This window comes from Chanodichthys erythropterus, chromosome 13 (assembly GCF_024489055.1).
Source record: "Chanodichthys erythropterus isolate Z2021 chromosome 13, ASM2448905v1, whole genome shotgun sequence".
In the NCBI taxonomy this organism is placed as follows: domain Eukaryota; kingdom Metazoa; phylum Chordata; class Actinopteri; order Cypriniformes; family Xenocyprididae; genus Chanodichthys; species Chanodichthys erythropterus.
The window spans coordinates 16,841,886-16,863,546 of record NC_090233.1 but is presented as its reverse complement, the minus strand read 5'-3'; the positions used below and the strand labels follow the sequence as shown (position 1 = coordinate 16,863,546).

Here is a 21,661-nt window from a genome sequence, read left to right as displayed (position 1 = left end):
GTGATGGCTGCCACATTATATCTGATCAAACATTGTCATTTAAGTTGATCGGTAGTCAGTGTATATTTTATTCATATTTGCATGCAATATTTTTTTTTTTTTTTGCCCCATTCCACTCAGGATAAAGCCACCCCATTCGCTTTAGCCACTATGAACTTAATGGATCCACTGGGATGAAGCACCACTTACTGACCGATTTGTGTCACTGCAGTCCAATCAGAGCATGTTTATTGTGAATGAACAATATGAAATATGTAAAGGAATGTACATATGGTTTGAAGATTTACTTCCAAAAATAAGAAATAGTCACTTTATCTGTGTATGTATGTATGTAAAGCTTAAAGTATTATTACAAAACTTGGTTCTATTATATTATGTATACTATGTTTGCTTATATAAAATTATTTGGGTATTCACTTGTATGCTCAATAAATAATTAACAAATTATCCCATATTTTTGTCACTTTTTTAATTATTCATTTTGCTATGATAATACATCTCCAGGGGGACTGTGAGCTTTTTTAAGAACTAAAACTGTAAATTGTTAAATCTGTTATTTAAGGTTACAAAACCTCCATGATGTCTCTCATTTCAGTGTTTTTCTAAGAACCCACAGCGCTCTTCAACAGTGCACACAGAAGATATTTTGCTCAGATTCAGTAAATCAGTGACAAATGCCAGTCAGACTGATGTCCAGATATTTCCAGAATTGCACAATAACAAAACAACCCATGGAAAGAAAAAATGAAATCCTTTTTTTTTAGTATTGAATAGATTGTTTAACTCTACAACTTAACTTAATGACTGAGCAAACTGATTTGAACATTGCAAAATTAACAGTTAAACTTTTTCACCAGAACAGTGAAATATATAGAATCATAATGACTAGTGTGGGCTATTTTGTAGTCATCGTATTTGTACTATAGCTAAGCTCAAAAAACCTTTATGACCGCTTTCAAGACAGTTGAGCTAATAAGTAACTTAAAACAAGCACAGCAGATATTGATTTGGCTGACAAAAAGAGAGCAAATGCCTGACCAGTTTTTTTTTCCCCCACACCATAAACAAACTGTCTATAATGGCACGTATATTTTTGTTCTGTATACTTCATCTCTTCGTCTGCATTACTGTTTCGGAAAAAGTGTAAGTTGCAATTTCCATCTTTTAAGATTTTCTACAGGACGAGAATAGCCTACTGGTCTCTGTTGTCGAAAAGCAGCACTGTAAAACAAAAAATAATAACTAAAATTTAAACCTCCCAACCCTCAAGAAAAATAGCTAGCCTATGTGAGATTGGGAGTGAGTAATCCCTCGTGTTTGTCTGCAATTATAGGCATTTATGTTTTATGTAAACTTTTGTTTTTCTCATCTGCCACTGAAACAGAACAAATGTTGTCTTGTTTTACAGATACTTAATCACTGCACCTAAAACCTTGCGTCTCGATGCTTCAGAAAATGTTGTGGTGCAGTTGTTCGGTTATGACCAGGAAACTACAGTAAATCTTCAACTGAAGAACACACTGGCACCAGGTTATAAAGAATATGCATCTCAGTCCCTGAAGCTCAATGCTGCAAATAACTATCAAGCTTCGGCTACTTTACGGGTAGGACTGCAAAGTTAGGAGACTTAGGAAGATATTTTTGATTAAAATGTTGGATTAAATCTATTGCTATTTACAATTCCAAACAAATATGGAAAGTTTAAATAAGCATTTGATGTTTTTGAATGATTCTTCCCTGAAAATAGGCTACATTCTTCTTTTTCCCAGATCATGCCTATAGATTTCCCAAAAGAGGACAAATATGTCTACCTTCAGGCGATTTCCTCTGCTTTCACTGCATATAAAAAAATCCCAGTCTCTACTGTCAATGGTTTTCTCTTTATTCAGACTGACAAGCCGCTATACACACCCGAACAAGAGGGTCAGTATGATAAGAATCTCTCTTGCGCGTTGGAGCGAGAGTTTATGTATGAAGAGAAAGATGGCGCGAGTAAATGAAAGAGAGAATCACCTCAAAACAATGAATCTATTTTTTTTCTTAGTACAAGTGCGTGTTTACTCCCTCAACGAGGAGCTGAGGAAATCTAGACGGACCGTCACCCTTACATTCGTGGTGAGTTTCTCTCTTCATCATAGCTACTTCACAGGAATTGTGGTTTTTATGTTTGAACCTTGTTAATGTTTTAAATTGATTTTTAGGACCCTAACGGTATCAAGGTAGAGATTATTGATATGGAAGATATCAATGGAGCAAAACCACTTCTTCCACCGTTCAAAATACCCTTAAAGCCGACGTAAGAAAAATCCATTACAGTCTATTATAATAAGGCTGTATGTTTAAATGATCTGATGTTTAAATTTAAAATTGTATTAATAGTGATATTCTACTGAAGACTAGCTTTCTGGACTGTACTGCACTGCACTGTAAAAAAAAAAAAAAAAAAAAAAAAAACAGGTGAAGTTTTGTTGACAAACGAAGTCTTGAGATAAGATAATAAGCCTGTTTATGCAGTTCTTTAGTTCTTTCTCTCTCTCTCTCTCTCTCTCTCTCTCTCTCTGCATAATTTTTTATTCACAATGCAAATCTCATCAGTTATGGAATTTGGAAAATTGAGGCCACCTATGCCGACACCTTTAAAACAACTGCCACTGCTGAGTTTGAGGTCAAAGAATATGGTAAGACCACCATTTCAAGTGTTATGTTGACATTTAGAGTTTATGAAATCTAAAATCAATGTATGTTTCTCAGTGCTTCCCAGTATTTCAATCCAAATTGAGCCTGAATCCAACTACATCAGCGAAGAGAACTTTGAGTCTTTCCAGCTGAAGATTTTAGCCAAGTATGCTTTCCCTGTTTTATTTGACATATATACATTACCGTTTAAATGTTTAGGGTCAGTATTGTATTTATTTATTTTTTTATTTTTTTATTTATTTTTTTTGTTTAGCAGGGATGCATTAAATTGATCAAAAGTGTAAAGACTTTTACATTGTTACAAGAAATTAATATTTCAAAGAAATGCTGTTCTTTTGAACTTCCTGTTCATCAAAAAATATTGAAAAAAATGATCACCATTTTCACAAAAATATTAAGCAAAACAACTGTTTTGAACTTTGATAATAATAAGAAACAATTTCTTGAGCACTAAATCAGCATGATTCCTGAAGGATCATGTGACACTAAAGACTGGAGTATGCTGAAAATTAAGTTTTACCATCAGAGGAATAAAATACATTTTATTCAGTTTTACCATCACAGGAATAAAATACATTTTAAAACAGGTTTGCAGTAATATTTCACATTATTTTTGATATGAATACAGCCTTGGTGAGCATAACAGTCTTTTGAAAACATTACAAAATCTTACCGACCCCAAACTTTTGAAATGGTACTATCAGTTCAGTTGCTGACAATTTATATATTTGTAAATAAATTGTTTAAATGTGTGTACATTTGTGCTGACAGGTATGTCTATGGAACTCCAGTTAGTTCAGCGGATATTTTCTTGATGTTTGGATACAGTTCTCCAGAAGAAACCGTTATGATACCATCAACATATAGCAGATATATGGTAAAGTCAGTATTCCACTCAACTAGACATTATTTAATGGTTAATTGCAGAGAATACATTTTTTTCTGGCTTTTTTGTAGCTGATAAATGGAAAGAAGGAAGTCAACTTAAATATTAAGTCAGCTCTGTCAACCAAGCCCGATGGGCCTCAATGCCTGAGTGACATGAAAGAAAACACCTTTCTTCGTGTGACAGTTTTGCTCCAAGAGACAACTGGTAGGTCTAGTTGGTTTCAAAAACACAGGAATGTATTTTCCTGAATCAAAGTATCAAGCAAAATAATTTGACAAGTTTCGAAACCCCTCTTCATTGTCAGGTGGTATCTCCCAGGAGGCAGTGCTCTCAAATGTAAAATTTGTAGAAACTCCATTTACCCTGAGTCTGACTGCAACCCCTCCTTTCATCAAACCGGGTCTACCATACACTATGAGAGTAAGAAACCTATTTTCTCCAGTAGATTTATGGTATTTAAACATATATATATATATATATATATATATATATATACGTGTGTGTGTGTGTGTGTTTTATCCATGCGAATATTTTGGGACCCATAGGTCTTGGTGAAGGATCCTTTGGGTAAACCAGTGAAAGGTGTGTCAGTCAAGACAACGGCAACAGTAATTACAGCTAACAATGAACGAGAGGACCTCAAATTTTTAGGGCACCATGATACAATGACAGTGACGAGTCGGGGAGATGGAATTGCTTACTTCACCTGCAATATACCTGATAATGTGAAAGAAGCTGAATTCACTGTGAGTAAAACTGTGGCCAAGAGTAGGTTCAAAATATAGAGACAACAGTTTAATCATTTAATTATTTATTTAGCATTATAATATGATATATATGCTAAATGTCCATTCATATTGTGATCATTTCAGTTTGAGACAGAAGATCCTCGTTGGAGTCAGGCTCCACTTAAACTAAAGGCTGAATCATATGTGTCTGTCAACCATCGTTACCTGTACATTGATTTACATGATGGATCCACAGTATTTGAAGTTGGACGATACATTAACATCAAGATTTTCTTTCATTATCGTGACTACCTTTCTCTTGAGACCTTCAGCTACCAGGTAAAATAATAAAAACAGATTTGTTGGGCCACGACAGATTTCAAATATATAGTTAGATCCATATATATTTGGACACAGGCACAATTTTTGTTTTGTTTTGTTTTTTCAGGTATTTATCAAAACGTATTCAAGCTATAGTTGTATAATGCATATGGGCTGAAAGTGAACACACTTTAATTTGAGGGTATTTACATCCAAATTGGAGGATGGGTTTAGGAATTACAGCTCTTGAGAGTAGCCACCCCTCCTTTTTTCAAGGGACCAAAAGTAATTGTACAATTGAATCAAAAGTTGTTTCATGGACAGCAGTGGCCTATTCCTTCATTATTTCCTAATCAATTAAGCAGGTAAAAGGTCTGGGGTTGATTCTAAGTGTGGTATTTCCATTTGGAATCTATTGCTTTTAGGAGGGGACATTAGGAGGGGCCAAATCAACAGTTTGGTACATTCTGGGGAAAAATAATGCACTTGTGAACTCAACAACATAAAAGGTGCAAATTCATAAGCCTCAAGAATAGAAAGGGCAGAATGGACTTTGCCAAAAAACATCTAAAAAAGCCTGACCAGTTCTGGAAAAGCATTCTTTGGACGGATGAAACTTCAGATCAACCTGTATCAGAATGACGGGAAGAAAAAAGTATGGAGAAGGCTTAGAATAGCTCATGATCCAAAGAATACAGCGTCTTCTGTAAAGGCATCTGTGGAGGCAGTGATGGCATGGCCATGCTTGGCTTCCCGTGGCATTGGGTCACTGGTGTTTACTGTTGACGTGACAGAAGACAAAAGCAGCCGGATGAATTCTGAGTGTATAGGAATTCAAAACACATAATATTCGGCATTGGCCAAGTCAATCACCTGATCTCAACCTGATCGAGCATGCATTTCACTTGCTGAAGGCAAAACTACAAATATTTTTATTTATGATTATTTTCATTTGTCCAATTACATTTGAGCCCCTGAAAATGAGGGGACTGTGTAAAAAAATTGCTAAATTGAAGTTCCTAAAATTTTAACTTGATATTTTTGTTTAACCCCTTGAATTGAAGCTAAAAGTCTGCACTTCAAATTCATCTTCGATGTTTCATTTTCATTTTATTCTGGTGGCATACAAAGACAAAAGTATGAAAATTGTGCCTGTGTTGAAGTTCACATTATATATTTCTTTTGTTTTTCAATGGTAAGTAAAAGTTTGGGGTCGATAAGATTTCTTGATGTTTTTAAAAGAAGTCTCATGCTCATGAGACTAAATTTATTTGATCAAAACAGGAATATTGTAAAATATTTTTGTTATGATAATGGTTTTCTATTTTAATGTTTTAATATGTAATTTATTTATGTGATGGCAAAGCTGTATTTTCACCAGGATGGATTTTCAGGATTCTTCGATGAATAGAAAGACCAGCATTTATTTTAAATTAAACAGGACTAAGCCAGGATTATGCCTTAGTTCATTTAGGACATTTAATTAGCTTTTATAAACATGCCATAGAAAACACATCTTGGTGTGCATCTTGAGACAAAACAATGTCACTGACAAATTTGATATGTCAGTGCAAGTTGCTTTCAGTTAAAACAGCTCAAATATGAGTTTTAGTCTGAGATAGGCTTAAAGCCTTGTCTGTGAAACCAGGGGATTACACATTAAATAACATTTTTTATAGCTACTTAATATGTAATTTTGTGGTGGAGTAGCCTATAATTATGTATTACTATTGTAATTAATTTATTGTATAATGTGTAAAAATATTATACACTACAATATGTAAGTGTTTTAAATGGTATCAATCTTAATGTGTTATAAGTATTTCAGTGAATCATCTACTGACACAATCTTTTTTCTTTTTTTTTTAAAGATAATTTCCAGAGGAAAAGTCGTGCAGTTTGCCACAGTTAAGCGTGTCAGTGAAAAGAGTCAGAGCCTTAACATTAAGATCACCCCTGACATGGTGCCGTCGGCTCGGTTACTGGTGTACTACGTCCTGTATGGGGAGGAAATAGCAGAGCTGGTGGCAGACTCTGCATGGATTGATGTGAAGGCGAAATGTGTTAAAAATTTAAATGTAATGCCTTTTTCTCTGTCATCAGTAGTTGTGATGTGTTTTATGTTAATTATGAATTGTGAAATAATGACCTCATTGGAATATATTTCAGGTGGACATATCAACAGTACACTCACAGTATAAACCCAAAGATAAACTCGAATTAAGAGTGTCAACTAAAACTAGAGAAGAGTCACTGGTGGCTTTTTCTGCTGTAGATACGGCCCTGTACAACCTTAAATCTAACGACAAAGACCCTCTGAAAAAGGTGAAATAGCAGATTTGTTCAAAAAGAGGTTGAATATGGTCAACTTTTTTGTGTGTGGAAATGACAATGAGAAGATGTGGATGATGCTTTTAAAAACAAAAACTACAAATCAATGTCATGATAAAAATGAGTGATGATATGTGTTGTTTCTCATTGTTGCAGGTGCTACAACATGTTGAACGAAGTGACTTGGGTTGTGGAAGAGGAGGAGGCAAAAATAATGCTGATGTGTTTGACCGTGCTGGCCTTATGTTCATCACAAATTCAAACGCCATGGCCTCAAGTGCAGGTACATGCTCGCTTGTAAAGTCAATGAGTGAGTGTGACTTGTTACATCTAAACATCTCAGTAGGATGAGATAATTTGCTGGAACACTGGCAAATGTATTTTCTTTTCTTCTTCTTTAGAGGGGGCCTGCTCAGACATGGTTAGGTTGAAGCGTTCACCAGTCCTAGGGGAAAGGTTTGAAGCAAAAGGTCTGTTTGCAAGCATTTCTTGTTTGAAAACAGTAACATTATACACTAATAGCCTTTTTATCATTGCAACATCATTAAAATTCCTTTATGCCCACATGTTTGTTGTACAGCCAAAAAGTACGGGGCATTCAAGAAATGCTGCTTACCTGGGGCACACAGTATCCCGACGCTTGAAACCTGTGGGGATCGTTCTAAGAGATTGCCTCTTCCTGAGTAAGTTCTTTTAATGTGACACTTACATGAAATCATATTTTAGAGATCTTTTTGAGTTTCATATTATGTATTTAGGTTTTTTTTTTTTTTTTCATTACTGCCATTTGGATTGTAGTGCCAAAGTTCTGTAAATTACATATAATAGAATTTACATAATAAAGTTTAATCATGTAATTTTTTTGTGAGTTCACTTAAATGGCAGTCACATGCTTTAACTGAATGAAACATATATATGTTTGAATGGAACTATATATTACAATGAAACTATATATTTTACTTTAACATTAACCTGTATCTTTACACTGTGTAAAGTATTATAGTGAATCAATTTATGACTATTTTTTCTGACAAACCTGTAGAAAGGCTACTGAGAACTGGAAGAAAATGTGCCAGCGTGCCTTCTCGGAGTGCTGTGAATTTGCTATAAGTCTCCGTAAAGAGAATGTGGATAAAATCATTCTAAGTCGTGGAGGTATGATTGTTACTTATGTGACATCATCAACATAATGAATGTCTATAGTAACTTAGATGACTAAACATGTAAAAAGGCAGGATCTAAAGTTCTCCATTACGTAATGCAGCGATCGACTTTTTGCTGGATGCAATACCATCTCAGATAAGGAGCTACTTCCCTGAGAGCTGGTTATGGGAGGAACACACCAGCAAGTAAGAAAACTTTCTGAACATAGTACCCTCTGTCTAATTGATAGTCTTTTTAATAGAATTCTGAAAAATATTCTTAAAATATATCCAATATATCCATTAGGATTGCACTGCTAATTAACTGATTTAAAATACATCTACAACATCTACATATGAGTGAAATTACTCTCTTTTTGTTAAATTATCCAGTTATACCTTTCATTTTAATCCGTTTAAGGTCTGGGTCAGTAAGCATTACCAAAAATCTTCCAGATTCACTGACTACATGGGAGCTGAAAGCAGTTGGGGTATTCAGTGAGGGTAAGCAAAAAGCTGGTTCGAAATTATTTGTTTTAGCATCATCTGGTGGTTGAAAAAGGAAATATGTGTAGCTTTAAGATGAACACAATCAGAGATATATTTAAAATATCCTTAGTCCTCCAAGGTTTATAATGGTTGTGAATGGCAGCCCAAATTTTGAAGACAAAAAAATGCACCTATCCATAAAAAAATCAATCCGTAGACTCCATATGGAGGTATACAATGCCATGATGTTCTACACTATGCCATGACGTACTCTAGGTTATAGCATAGTACGCAATGTCATTGTGTACTACGTCATGGAAGTTAACACTTTTTGGACGTATGCATCGAATGCATATGGCTGCCAAGCTGGAAGCTCATTATTTTGCTTTATAAAGTTTTAAATAAGGATATTTGTCTTACATGAACGCATCGATTCGATTCAGAAGGCCTTTATTAACCTCCTGGGGTCGTATGGATTAATTTTTTATGGATGGTGCATTTCTTTTTTTCTTTTTGTCTTCAAAATTTGGGCTGCCATTCACAACCATTATAAACCTTGGACTAAGGACATTTTTAAATATATCTCCTATTGTGTTTGTCTGAAAGAAGATAGTCATATACACCTAGAATGGCTTGAGGGTGAGTAAATATGGGATAATTTTCATTTTTGGGTGAACTAACCCTTTAATTCTTATTATCGCTTCAGTATACAGTATGCAATGTTTTTATATGCATTGATTAGAATTACCTACTAATTAACTACAAATTACAGTAGCACATTCTACCTTAAAGGCATAGTGCACACAAAAATGAAAATTCTATTATCACTTAGTCACCCAGCCATCATTCCGCACATGTATGACTTTCTTCTGTGGAACACACAATGGTAGTTTGAAGAGTGTTTAGTAACTAAACAGTTTTGATTTGCATTGACTTCCAATGTATGGACAAAAACACAATGGAATTAACAGAAACAGAAACAGAAACTGTTTGGTTATCAACATTCTTAAAAATATCTTCTTTTGTATTTCACAGAAAAAAGAAAGTCCCTTTAAGGCTATAGATCTCTGACTGTATCACAGTATGCAGTGTGCTCAGCTTTACCTTACATTTCTACTGTGAATGAACCCTGGTGAAAAATCCAGCTGCAGCATTATTGGTCATCAGCATAAGATATGTTTTCCATGCTGGGATTAGCATGGAATGCTGGTTGCTAATTTGCTGGTCCCCAGCATGGGAAGCGGGAGTGCTTGTGGTGTAGCACTAACCAGCAAACCAGCCCGGACCAACATGGCTGATTTATACTGGATTTTTCAGCAGGGAAGAACCGGAAATAATTACAGCCACACTTTTTAACATTTGTACTTTTACACATAATGAGGTCATGTGACAAAATACTGTTTAAACAGTAGTATGCTAACAATAGGCGTAAGCTTCACAAAAATAGAATTCATTAAAAACAGTGCATTCAGGAAATAATCCAGTATGCATACAGACCTTTTGGGGTGTTTTTGATTAGAATTTCAGACTTTCCTGTTCTTTTGATCAGGGATCTGTGTGTCAGATGAAAAGATTCAGGTGTCCCAGGACATTAGTGTGGATGTTCCCTTGCCATATTCCATGGTTCGTGGAGAGCAGATTGAGCTCAGGGGTTCAGTCTACAATCAGCGTTCTTCAAATACTTGGGTAAGCGGTTCACTTTTCAGAAATTATTCTTTATGAACTACACTACCGTCAAAAAGTTTGGGTCAGTTTTTTTTTTTTTAATGATTAATACTTTTATTCAGCAAGGACGCATTAAATTGATCTTAAGGGACAGTAAAGACTTTATGCTCTTTTGAACGTTCTATTTAATGTTCTAACATTAGTTTCCACATAAAATATTAAACAGCACATTTGTTTTCAACATTGATAATAACAAGAAATGATTCTTTAGCAATAAATCAGAATATTAAAATGATTTCTAAAGGATCATGTGACACTAAAGACTTGAGTGATGATGATGAAACTTTACCTTTGCCATCACAAAAAAATTACAATTAAAATAGAAACATTTGGAATCATTTTAAATTGTAATAATATTTCACAATATTATTGTTTTAATGTTTTTTTTTTTTTTATCAAATGTAATCTTGGTGAGCATAAGAGACTTTGGTTACACTTTATTTTAAGGTGTCACAGTGTAATTATATATTTAATTACTGAGTTATATTTATTAACAACATGTACTTACTATAGGGTTAGGGTAGGATTAGGGTTTGGTTGAGGGTTATTTGCATGTAATTATGCATAATTACTATGGAAAGTACATGTAACATATGTAACAAGGACACTGTAAAATAAAGTGTTACCGAGACTTCTTTCAAAAACATTAACAAATCTTACCGACCCAAACTTTTGAACAATGGTGTATATAGTATATCTAATATATGTGACATTATGGTGATAAACTCATTACAGTTTTCTTTCTCTCTGTATCTTTCTATATCTCACACATGCATGAATAGTTCAGTGTGACCCTAAAGGCAACAGAGGGAGTATGTGTGTTTCATGGAACTCAACAGGAGAAAAATGGAAAGCCAAATGAAATCAAGGGGCAAATAGACAGTCGTTCAGTGGCTTTGGTCACATTCTACATCATGGCCTTGGAAGCGGGCACTCATACACTCACTTTCACTTTAACAACTAAGTGGGGGGGTGAGACTGTGGTCAAGAAATTGAAAGTGGTGGTAAGAAGCAATACACAGTCAGGACTGTAGCTGTGTAACTACTCTCTAAATAAGTACAAACTAAATTTTTAATTCTGATTTGTTTGAGTTACTATTTTGAAAGTTACAGTGCGTTTTCATTGTACATTGATCTCTTTTATTTCAAAAGAGTACAGTATATATGATTCCTCATGATATTTTTGCCTTAAAATTGAGAACTAAACCAATCATATTTCAGTTTAGTATGCCTGTGATTATGACATGACAGAATAATGTTTTTGTACTTCACAGCCAGAGGGAATTAGAAAGGAAATACAAAGTGGTGGAAGAATAGATCCAAATGGAGTCTTTGGTAAAGACATCTGAAGAGTAACAGCATGCTCTCTGCTCATGTCCTGATGGAGTTTCACCCCTTTTTTTTTCTTTCTTAGGCACTTCCATGCGAAAACTTGAGTTAAAAAATGTAATTCCACCAAACATTGCACCCAAGTCAACTGTGGATCGTATTCTAACAATTAATGGTATGATGCCTGTGAAGCTTGAACACATTTGTGCAGATGTTAAATGACACTTTCTACACTATACAATAGAGAACGTCTCAGGTTACAAATGTAACCATAGTTCCCTAAGAACAGGAACGAGACACTGCATCGAAACACATATGGGGAATGTCACACGTGAACAGATGTCTGAAAGCCAAGTATCAAATCTCTCCAATCCTATTGGCTGGCAACAGCCTATGACATCATCATAGCATGACCCGGAAGTATATAAGGAGCGCCTAGAGAATCAATCTTATAGAGTGCCCCAGGGATGACGCGTTTTTGTAGGCCAACCCGGAAGTTAGCGGCGCACGGGTTCCCTCGACTGAAAGCCTATTCATTTTTCCCATAGACTTTTGGAAAATCGCAGAAAATAAGCTCTGTGTTTAACAAAGGGTTATGACACTTACACGTTTTGTCTATCAAGATAATCTTTACAAGTGAACACAACATTTATAGATTTTGAAGGCTAAATAAAGCCGTCAGATATAAAAGGCTAACAGTAGGCTATAAACGTACTACAGCACACCATGGTCGCGGATCAACGTCGTCACCACCAAGCGTCCTCAAACTTTATTTAGAAAACAACTCTATTTAAAAACATGCTCACTGATTATGATCTGCGCTGTGTATGAATACTTATCCACTTTTTCATGAGAAATGCTGTCCAAATGTCCCGTTTTTAATGATGACGTCTAAAGTCCCCGCCAAAGGAAGTAGTCCCTTTTAGCAATTTGTTAGCAACCGCCGATTTGAAGACGCAGTAAAAGTTTAAAAAATCACAAGTGGGATATAACTGGTGTGTTTTATGTCATAGATCAAAACGTGAAAGTATTTAGAGGCTTTGTTAACCACAGACCTTATTTGAGCAAAAACCCATTCAAAAAACCCATAGACTTTACGGCGTTGGAACAGGAAGTCCTAAAATGCTAACTCGCTTCTGGGTTTTGCCTACAAAAATGCGTCATCCCTGGGGCACTCTATTGTCTGAGGAACTGTTCACCAGGCAGCCCCGGAGCCTGGCAAGGAACGCAGTGTCTCGTCCCCTGTTCTCAGGGAACCATGGTTACATACGTAAACTGAGACGTTCCCTTTCGAAAGAGAACTCTACACTGTGTCGAAATGTATATGGGGAACGATATACCCATGCCGCAATGCTTAAGGGGAGTGCATGCCACAATGGCTAGACAAATCTAAAAGCAGTTTCGTCAAGAAACACCAGAGCAACCCACCCTTGGGTCACACAAAGGCTGTCAGTGACAGCTTTCCTTATGGCCAACAGCCCAAGCTAACCTCAGAGGCCTTCCGCAGAAAGCCTACCAAGGCTGCTCAAAGGCTTCTGGGACCAAATCTTCTGAAGAAAGAAGGTCCCTTTAAGGGAATGTGGCTAAGGATTCAACAGGAACCCCAGCCAGCCACTAGAAGGGGGATGTAGTCACCCGAAATGCCACCAGGAAGGCTGACCTGGTCTGACAAAAACCTAGTATTTGGCCAGCAACCTGTCTCAACAACGCATTCTTCAGAGAAGACAGCGAGTAAGAGCAACTGCAGAAGGCAGTAAGCAACTCAAACCCGAGCGTAGAGACTGGCATCCGGGAGAGCAGAACTCAGCTGAGTGCTCTTAACCCACTTATTGAGGGGAGTAAACTCTGCTCAATCCTAGGATCTACTCAGCGCCTGATTATTTGCACTGAGAAGGCTGTGCGCTCAAGAAAACCCTGATAAAGGGGAGCACAAACCAGACAGGGGGCTGGTCCTTAAACGGGAGGCCTCATAGAAGCCTTCAACCAATGACCAGCTTAGGGAGCTAAGCACTATATAGGACAACCCTAACGGGGGAGTACAAAACTCAACCTAACAGATAGACCATACTGTAGGCACACAATCATGGAGGCCAACGAAGGGGCCTACGACATGACAATAGTTCTACATAGCATAGAAAACTCCATGGCTTTATTCTGCTTAAGTTACAACCCCAGAAGTAGGAGTGGGAGTGGGAAAATCCATGGGCGACAGAGAGGTTCACTAAATCAACTCAACCTGGGCCAAAGGTCACTGAGCAGTGTACTCAGTAAAACACCTTTTACTCTTGAAGCGAGAGGAGTACACATTTACATACACCAACATGCTCTCAAAGGAGGCCCAGAGGGCCTACTACTTGTAGACACATGGCGTTAGCTAGTGGCAACTAAAGTTCTAGGAGCAAAATAGAACCAACTTACTTAATGAGGAAGCTATTTAGCTTGACTAGAGCTAAGGACACCGACACAAACCAACAAGCCATATACTCAGTAAAAAACCTTTTACTCTCTAATCAAGAGGAGTATAACATACGCCATCGAGTCCTAAGGAGACCCCAAGACAGGTCTATGATTCCAAACAGACACGTGGCATCAGCTCGTGGAAGTGGCTATTATCCCACACAAGCCATCAGGCCATGCACTCAGTAAAGCACCTTTTACTCTTAAAGTAAGTTAACAGAACTAAACTGAAAGTGAGGTTCCCTACACTCAACCTGAGTGTGCAATCCATCAGGTGATGCACTAAGTGAAACACCAAAACCCTTAACGGGGAGTACAAATAGTCACCATGCTCTAAAACAGAGGCTAAACACAAGCCTACTACTTATGAGAACAGATGCTAAATGTGGCAGCACATGTGTCCACCAAAGCATGTTTCCAGCTGCTAGCGTATTTCTTCAATTGTTTTCAATGGGAACACCGCGTTTTTTAAATGCCAGGTGCGTAACGAGGCGCCGAGCATCTTTTCATGCTCAAGCGCTGAGAGCTAGGCGTTTTTTACCGGTCGACTCAAGTTGAAGAATGTTCAACTTTGAATAAAACGCTCTGCTTATTACTGTCACTTTTTATTCAGCCATCCAATCAGAAAGGAGGAAGAGCGGGACAAATACAACATGGACCAACTGTCACAACATTCTTGCTGTACAGCGACATCAACAAACGAAAATGAAACAAAATGGATGAGAAATTAATATTGCTGGTCTCCGAACATACATAGCAAGTAATTCCACATTGTGTTGACATTTTTAGTCTGAAACAAGTTACCTGCAAAATCAGTTATAAGTAACAGTGCCACAGATATTCCGTATCATAGCAACAAAGCGTCTCAACTAAAACAAACCGCTGCGCAGCTGAAGCGCTCTCAAGCGCTCACAGAGAGGCATTTTAAGCAGACCGCCTAGCAGCTAGGGTTTTTCCATGCCCTCCCGATCTCAAACATGGAGATCGGGAAGGAATGGAAGGCTCACGGGAGCTGCAGGGCTATGGACAGAAAGGAACCGCTCGTCGAGCCGTCCGTGTGCGGCCTCTTTCTTAACGCGCCCCCAAGGCAGCTGCAGCCTGCGAGAAATGCGTCCCACAAACTCCAGCAGCTCCGCATACACAGCAGTCAGAAGAGCGCTTGCTGCCAGACACGATGATGTCAAAAAGGATGTCATCATCATCCAACAACTCATCCTCATCAGCCCCAGGGGCTGAGAGAGAATATAAACTCTCTCAAACTTCCCAACGAGCTCACCTGCGAGACCCATGATTGCAGCCGCCGTTTTGCCTCAGCACAGATGGGGCCAGAACCACCAGGCACAGATACGGACACCTCTTCCCTCGAGAAGAGTGCCAATTGAGACCGGAGCATCCCGATAGGGAGACACTCACAATAAATAACAGAAAAACACAGACAGCACCCTCAAGCACTGTCTATGCATGCTCCTCTCCCAGACAGAAACACACAGAATGTGTATATCACCAAGTGTCAAAAACCTAGGACACGGGTGAGCACATTCTCTGAAACGTTTGTAAGGCATAATATAAGATCCCCTTACCAGATTCGATGAAATCGCTATCAGACAAAACAGTCCGGAAAGACGAAAAGATACTGACTGATTCTCTAGGCACTCCTTATATACTTCCGGGTCGTGCTATGATGATGTCATAGGCTGTCGCCGGCCAATAGGATTGGAGAGATTTGATACTTGGCTTTCAGACATCGGTTCACATGTGACGTTCCCCATATGCGTTTCGACGCAGTGTAGAGAGAACTACTATAGTACTGTAGTAGAACCACAGAACTAAAACAGATTTCTGTGATAAAGTTTCTTTTATAAACTGCATAGATTAAAAATGATTATACTGGAGGCTCCAGAGGCCTTATATGTGTTTTATAGTGTGGAAATGTTGCCAAGTCACACTTTGTAACTCTTCATGTTCAGGTGAAGTACTGGGAGAGCTTCTGTCAATAATAAATAACCCAGAAGGTTTAAAACAGCTGACTAACCTGCCACGGGGAAATGCAGAGATGGAGCTAATGGGTCTCCTGCCGATCTACTATGGCTACCACTACCTAGAAAAGACAGAGAAATGGGACATCCTGGGGAAAGAGTTAGCTGCAAGTGAAAAGGAATTAAAGAGGAAGATGCAAGCTGGTGCGTTTGTTTCAGTAGAGTAGAATAAAAATTGTTGAATGATTGTAGTTTTTCCTCTTCATATTTCTTGTATATCATGTTTCTTTTTTTAAATTATTATACTTTTTTATTTAAAATTTTCTGTATACTAGGTTTCAATATAACAGTAACAATTTAAGGATAATTTCCATCTTATAATAATTACATTTTGTTTTTACTTGCTTATCTGGTACAAAGTAACTATATCAGTTGATGTCAGTATAATGAACTAGCTTTAATGACTCACTGTTCCTTTACAGGCATCACCAGCATCATGTCATATAAGCTGAAGAATGAATATGCTTTCAGCATGTGGTCGAACAAGGACAAATCAGCTAGTACCTGGTAAACAACTGCTCAATTTCTTTCTCCTCATTGGCAACTGAAAAAAAATCATTGTCTCAATGTTTTAAATATTCAGATAGCAATACATACAGAAATTAAGTACAATTTATGTGCTACTAACATTCTACTGAAGGTGTAATGCTGTAAAATCTTCTTTAGGGTGACGGCTCTTATAGCCAAGACTTTGGCTGACATGCATGAATATGTCTCTTTGGAGTCTGAAGTGCTGATCAACACCATCTATTGGCTAATTAAAAATTGTCAGAATGATGATGGCTCGTTCTATGAGAAATCACAAACCAATCCAATAAAACTCATGGTATGTGAAGAAAAAAAGTGTTAATGATATTATACTGTATATTTCAGTGTTTTGATCAAGATTGTCTTGTTTTTTAAGGGTGCCGGAGCAGATGTCACTGAAAAGACGGTCTTCCTCACATCTTTTGTCATGATTGGAATTAAAAATGCTCTGAAGGTCCCAAAGGTTAACATACAGGTATGACTGGCAGTAAAATCTGACCAATCAGAAACTTAAATGTGGGATTATTCCTTATTCAGTCAGTAAATAACAGCACAATTGTTTCTCTAGGCCTTTAAAGATGCTTTAGATCATGCCGCGCAGTACCTCTCCTCTAAGTCAAAGAAGACTGAAAGTTTATATGTTAGAGCCATTGCATCCTATGCTTTGACACTGGTAGACATCCATAGCATGCCAGCAGTTGGTCTTTATGAAAAAATCAAACAGCAGGCTCAAGTTAAAGGTAAAATCTTAAAAAAAAAAAAAATTAATTAGGGGTTAGACCCTCTCATTTTTGACCAATAACTTAAAACGACCAATTTGTCTGTACATCTCGCATTTTCAGGAAACCCAGCTACAATTCGTTTCTGGGAAGACTCTAAACCTAAGAAGGATTCATTAAAACCCAATTATGTGACAGCAAAGACTGTGGAAACAACAGTTTACGTCCTGCTTAACACTTTAGTCAGAGGTGATTCCACCTATGCAAAGCCCATCCTGAACTGGTTAACACAAGACCAGAGATACGGAGGGGGCTTTCATTCAACACAGGTACCAATTCAATATATACAGTATATTAAGTTTTTAATGTTGTGTTTATCAAATGTGATCTGACTTTCCTCAAATTTTCAGGACAGCATTCTTACTTTGGAGGCCCTTACCAAGTACAGCATCTTAGCCAGTCAAGCCACCTTAGACATGGTGGTTGACATTGAATACAAGACTAAAGGTGACATCAGCAGAATCAAACTAACTCAGCAAAAGCCTGTGGTTAAACCAATAGAGGTATTAATTTTTTTAATGATGTTAACTGAATTATTTTCATTTATTATTAGTATTTATAAATTATTTATGATTTAAATGACATTTTTCTGTTTTCTTTGAAAAGGTGACCAAAAATGATGATATAATAATCAAAACAGCAATGAGCTCTGGTGTTTCATTTGCCAAAGTAAGTGAGCTTGTACTTAACATAGGTATCATAGGTATACTGTTTAAATATCAGTATCAGTTATTGGTTGATATTAATAATATATATCAATATTGGATATTTATTTGTCCACCCTCACTTTCATCTATTTTTACATTTAGACTACCTCTGTCATCTTCTAGCATTCGATCTCAAAGTGATTTTTTTTTTTTTTTTTTTTAGTTTTCAGGTTATAGTGTAATAATGCCCAAATTTATAATTTAAAATTGATTTTATTGATTTTATTTGTTTTTATTTGCTTTCACAAAATAGTACAGTCAAAGTTTAATATATGCCATTGATCAGTATATCGACCAGATTTTTTAAAAATATATTTTTTAAAACATTAATTTTAAAGGATGGTTATTTTCAATGTATTAAATAAACACTGCAACGTTAGACTTCTTTTTAAATATCCTATGCATGGAACCAAATTTATTTGTTGTTTTATTTATTAACCTAATTTTTGACAGCTGACAACAGTCTACTATGAGATGACAGAGATCAATGAAAATTGCCAATTTGAAATGTCAATTGACATTCATGACAGTGTCCCATTTTCAGATGGTACGTTCTGTAATTTTGTCTACTTTTATACACTCAGTTGTCTTTTTAAATGAGCTAATTTGATTTCTTTGTGAGCAGATCCTATGCTTTTGTCACAGAGAATTGTGGCCTGTGCAAAGTAAGTCTGTAGAAACTCCTAATAAGAAGTTACATGTTTTAAGTGTCTAAAAACAATTGCCATTAAAAAAAATGCCATTATGTGTAAAGATACAAGCCACATGAAAATACATTTGAAACGGAGTCAGGACTCACTGTGATGGAAATTTATTTGCCAACCGGTGTGATCCCAATCCAGGAGGATCTAGATATGGTGAGATGCTAAATGCAAATACATTTACATTGAAAAAATCCATTGTTTCAGTAAAACTGTAGAGACATTTTATGTTTCTATATTTTGCAGTACCAAAATGGACTTGAGTCTGTGATTTCCAACTATGAAATAATGGGTGACCAAGTCATCCTTCAAATAGATTCGGTGAGCATTGCTGGACAAAACAAACTTTTGGATTCTCACTATTTGCATTATGGTGTGTATTTCATCTTGTAGATTATTTCTACTGCACAATTTTTATCATGTAGATACCATCAAAAAATTTCTACTGTGTGGGTTTCCGTATTCAAGAGGAATTTGAAACTGGCATGACCAGAGCCTCGGTATTCAGAGTTTATGAATTTTACGATCAAGGTATAGTGTTTCCACAAATGTTTGATTTATGTCAGGCTGAACTGATTTTGGCTACATAAAACAAGCTTTCTCATCTCATTTTAATAGAAAATAAGTGTATGAAGTTTTACCAGAAACAAAGCCGCAAACTACTGAGACTCTGTGAGGGAGACCAGTGTCAGTGCATGGCAGGTAAGCGACATAAAAGCAGAACAAAAAAGAAATAAGCAAAAAAACAGAAATTAAACAGCTATTAACAAAAATAATGAATCATTTTTATTGTATCTCACTTCTTCAGGCCCCTGGCAGTCTGGTATTTTTGCCAATTTAGACTTACAACACTCTCACAACAGTCATTTACCCAGATAACTTTTTCCTAACGTTCCCATTAAGTTCTTTATGAATGTTCTCTGAAAGTTCAAAGTTCAGTGTTGAAATGTTCTAAAAATGTTTTTTCATGGTTATACCCGAACTTTAATGGAACATTCCATTTTATCATTTTTGCCAAACATTATGGGAAAAATACTTTTGAATGTCTTCTAAACATTCTGAAACAAGTAGAAACATTTAAAAATGTTCAGAAAGAAACGCTCCATGATCGATGAATAAATAATGTTTTTGTGCTAACGTTTTGAGAACATTTTACTGATCAGATCATTTTAAATGAATATTCAATTTATTTCTGGAATAATGTTTGTTCATAACTTTTAGAGAACCTTGACAGAATGCAAGCCAAAGTTCTGAGAATGTTCCCTTTACAGCCAAACAGCCAGTGTTAAATTAACACTGACAGTGTCATCTGGTGTTTATATGATCTGATGTGGATTATATAAACGCTGGCAGTGTTCATTTAACCCTAAAAGTGTTCATTTAACACTGGAGGTTTTACTATTTGGGTATACTGCTGTCACCCATGAAGTTACCATTTACATATAAGTGTACTGAGTTTAATGTATCTGTGTTAGTATAATAACAATTTATCTGTATTTCCATGTCCTTTTTAAAATTAGCGGAATGCTGCAACTTTAAATCCACCATTGATCCCACAATCACTGCTGAACAGCGCAAAAATTATATGTGCAAAGAAAGCATGAAATATGGTAAATACTGATCCTCGTGAAGCTTCAGGTCACATAAAAATTACAAGATGTCACATGATCAGTGGTATACATTTGCACAATGATGCATGTCATTTAATGTTTTTTCCCTTTTTTCTAGCATTTAAAGTGGTAATTGAATCCTCTGTGGCAGGAGGAGATTTTGTGACCTACAAAGCAAAAGTTAAAGCAGTGCTCAAAAAAGGCAAGAGTATATCAAATTTGATCATTTGTGTTAATATATTATAAAGTTTAAGTTAAGTAAATGATTTAAAGTAATATAATCTGAATAAACAATGAAATAATTTGCATATCACCTTCAATCAAGAATTTCTCTTCTGCAGAACAAACGGACGACTTAAAAACAGATTCAGAGATAGATTTTGTGAAGAAGGCAACTTGCACTGAAACAAATTTTGAAGTTGGCAAGCAATATCTGATCATGACTGCTGAGAGTATAAAGATAAAAGTGGATCGTGCTTATAAGTGAGTTATTTTTTGCTTTCTTGCTCATGTTTTAAAAATCACATCATAAAGATCAAGATTTTGGGCAAGACTATCTGCCTGTCCCACCAAAAAATATTTGCAATTTTATTCCTTAAATCTGTTACGTAACACCTTGGATTAGTACAACACATTATAAAGTGAGAGTGTTTCACATTAATTAATTAGCTATTATTTAGGCTACAGAAGCCTCAGAACTGATTTTCTTATCATATCATGTTTCAGGTATAAGTTTCCTTTGGACTCACATGCTTGGGTGGACTGGTGGCCACTTGAAGCTGACTGCAGGAATGATGCCTGCAAACAATACACCCGTGTTTTGGATGATTTTGAATTTGAATTCTTATTATCTGGCTGTGAATAATTGTAAATTACAATGTCAATAGAAGAGATAATTTTTATGCATGTTCTTATTCAATATCCTTTGAATAAGAATAAACAGAAATGTTCAATAAAAAATGTTTTTTAGAAATTCTAAAATTCTAGAAATTTTAAATATATGTGATTATTTTACAAACTTAGCCATTTATTTTGTATTAACCACAAACATATGCAATGTAAAACAATAAAAAAAGTATTATATGTGCAATTTACCTCAAATTTGAATTATCAAACTTGAATCAAACATTGCTTAATGACAAAAATGTGTTTAGAATAGTGTTTGTTGTTATTTATGTATGTGCATGCAGTT

The 21,661-nt window shown here is 36.2% G+C and overlaps 1 protein-coding gene across 1 annotated transcript; it reads left to right on the top strand.

Moving 5' to 3' along the window:
- The first annotated feature begins 891 nt into the window (after window positions 1-891).
- c5 (complement component 5) lies at window positions 892-21,536 on the top strand. The gene is made up of 42 exons (XM_067407665.1): window positions 892-1,143; window positions 1,409-1,604; window positions 1,770-1,923; window positions 2,045-2,115; window positions 2,202-2,296; window positions 2,596-2,678; window positions 2,752-2,842; window positions 3,469-3,574; window positions 3,655-3,790; window positions 3,891-4,006; window positions 4,132-4,332; window positions 4,459-4,653; window positions 6,507-6,713; window positions 6,805-6,960; window positions 7,123-7,249; window positions 7,368-7,436; window positions 7,547-7,649; window positions 8,009-8,121; window positions 8,231-8,315; window positions 8,530-8,612; window positions 10,147-10,283; window positions 11,105-11,326; window positions 11,597-11,657; window positions 11,737-11,826; window positions 16,076-16,288; window positions 16,567-16,651; window positions 16,811-16,970; window positions 17,049-17,147; window positions 17,241-17,412; window positions 17,515-17,720; window positions 17,802-17,954; window positions 18,058-18,120; window positions 18,612-18,705; window positions 18,784-18,823; window positions 18,913-19,015; window positions 19,106-19,180; window positions 19,285-19,390; window positions 19,478-19,561; window positions 20,380-20,469; window positions 20,588-20,671; window positions 20,811-20,952; window positions 21,196-21,536. The coding sequence occupies exons 1-42, from the start codon at window positions 1,079-1,081 to the stop codon at window positions 21,332-21,334; spliced, it is 5,070 nt and encodes a 1,689-aa protein (XP_067263766.1). The 5' UTR covers window positions 892-1,078; the 3' UTR covers window positions 21,335-21,536.
- Window positions 21,537-21,661: the final 125 nt, after the last annotated feature.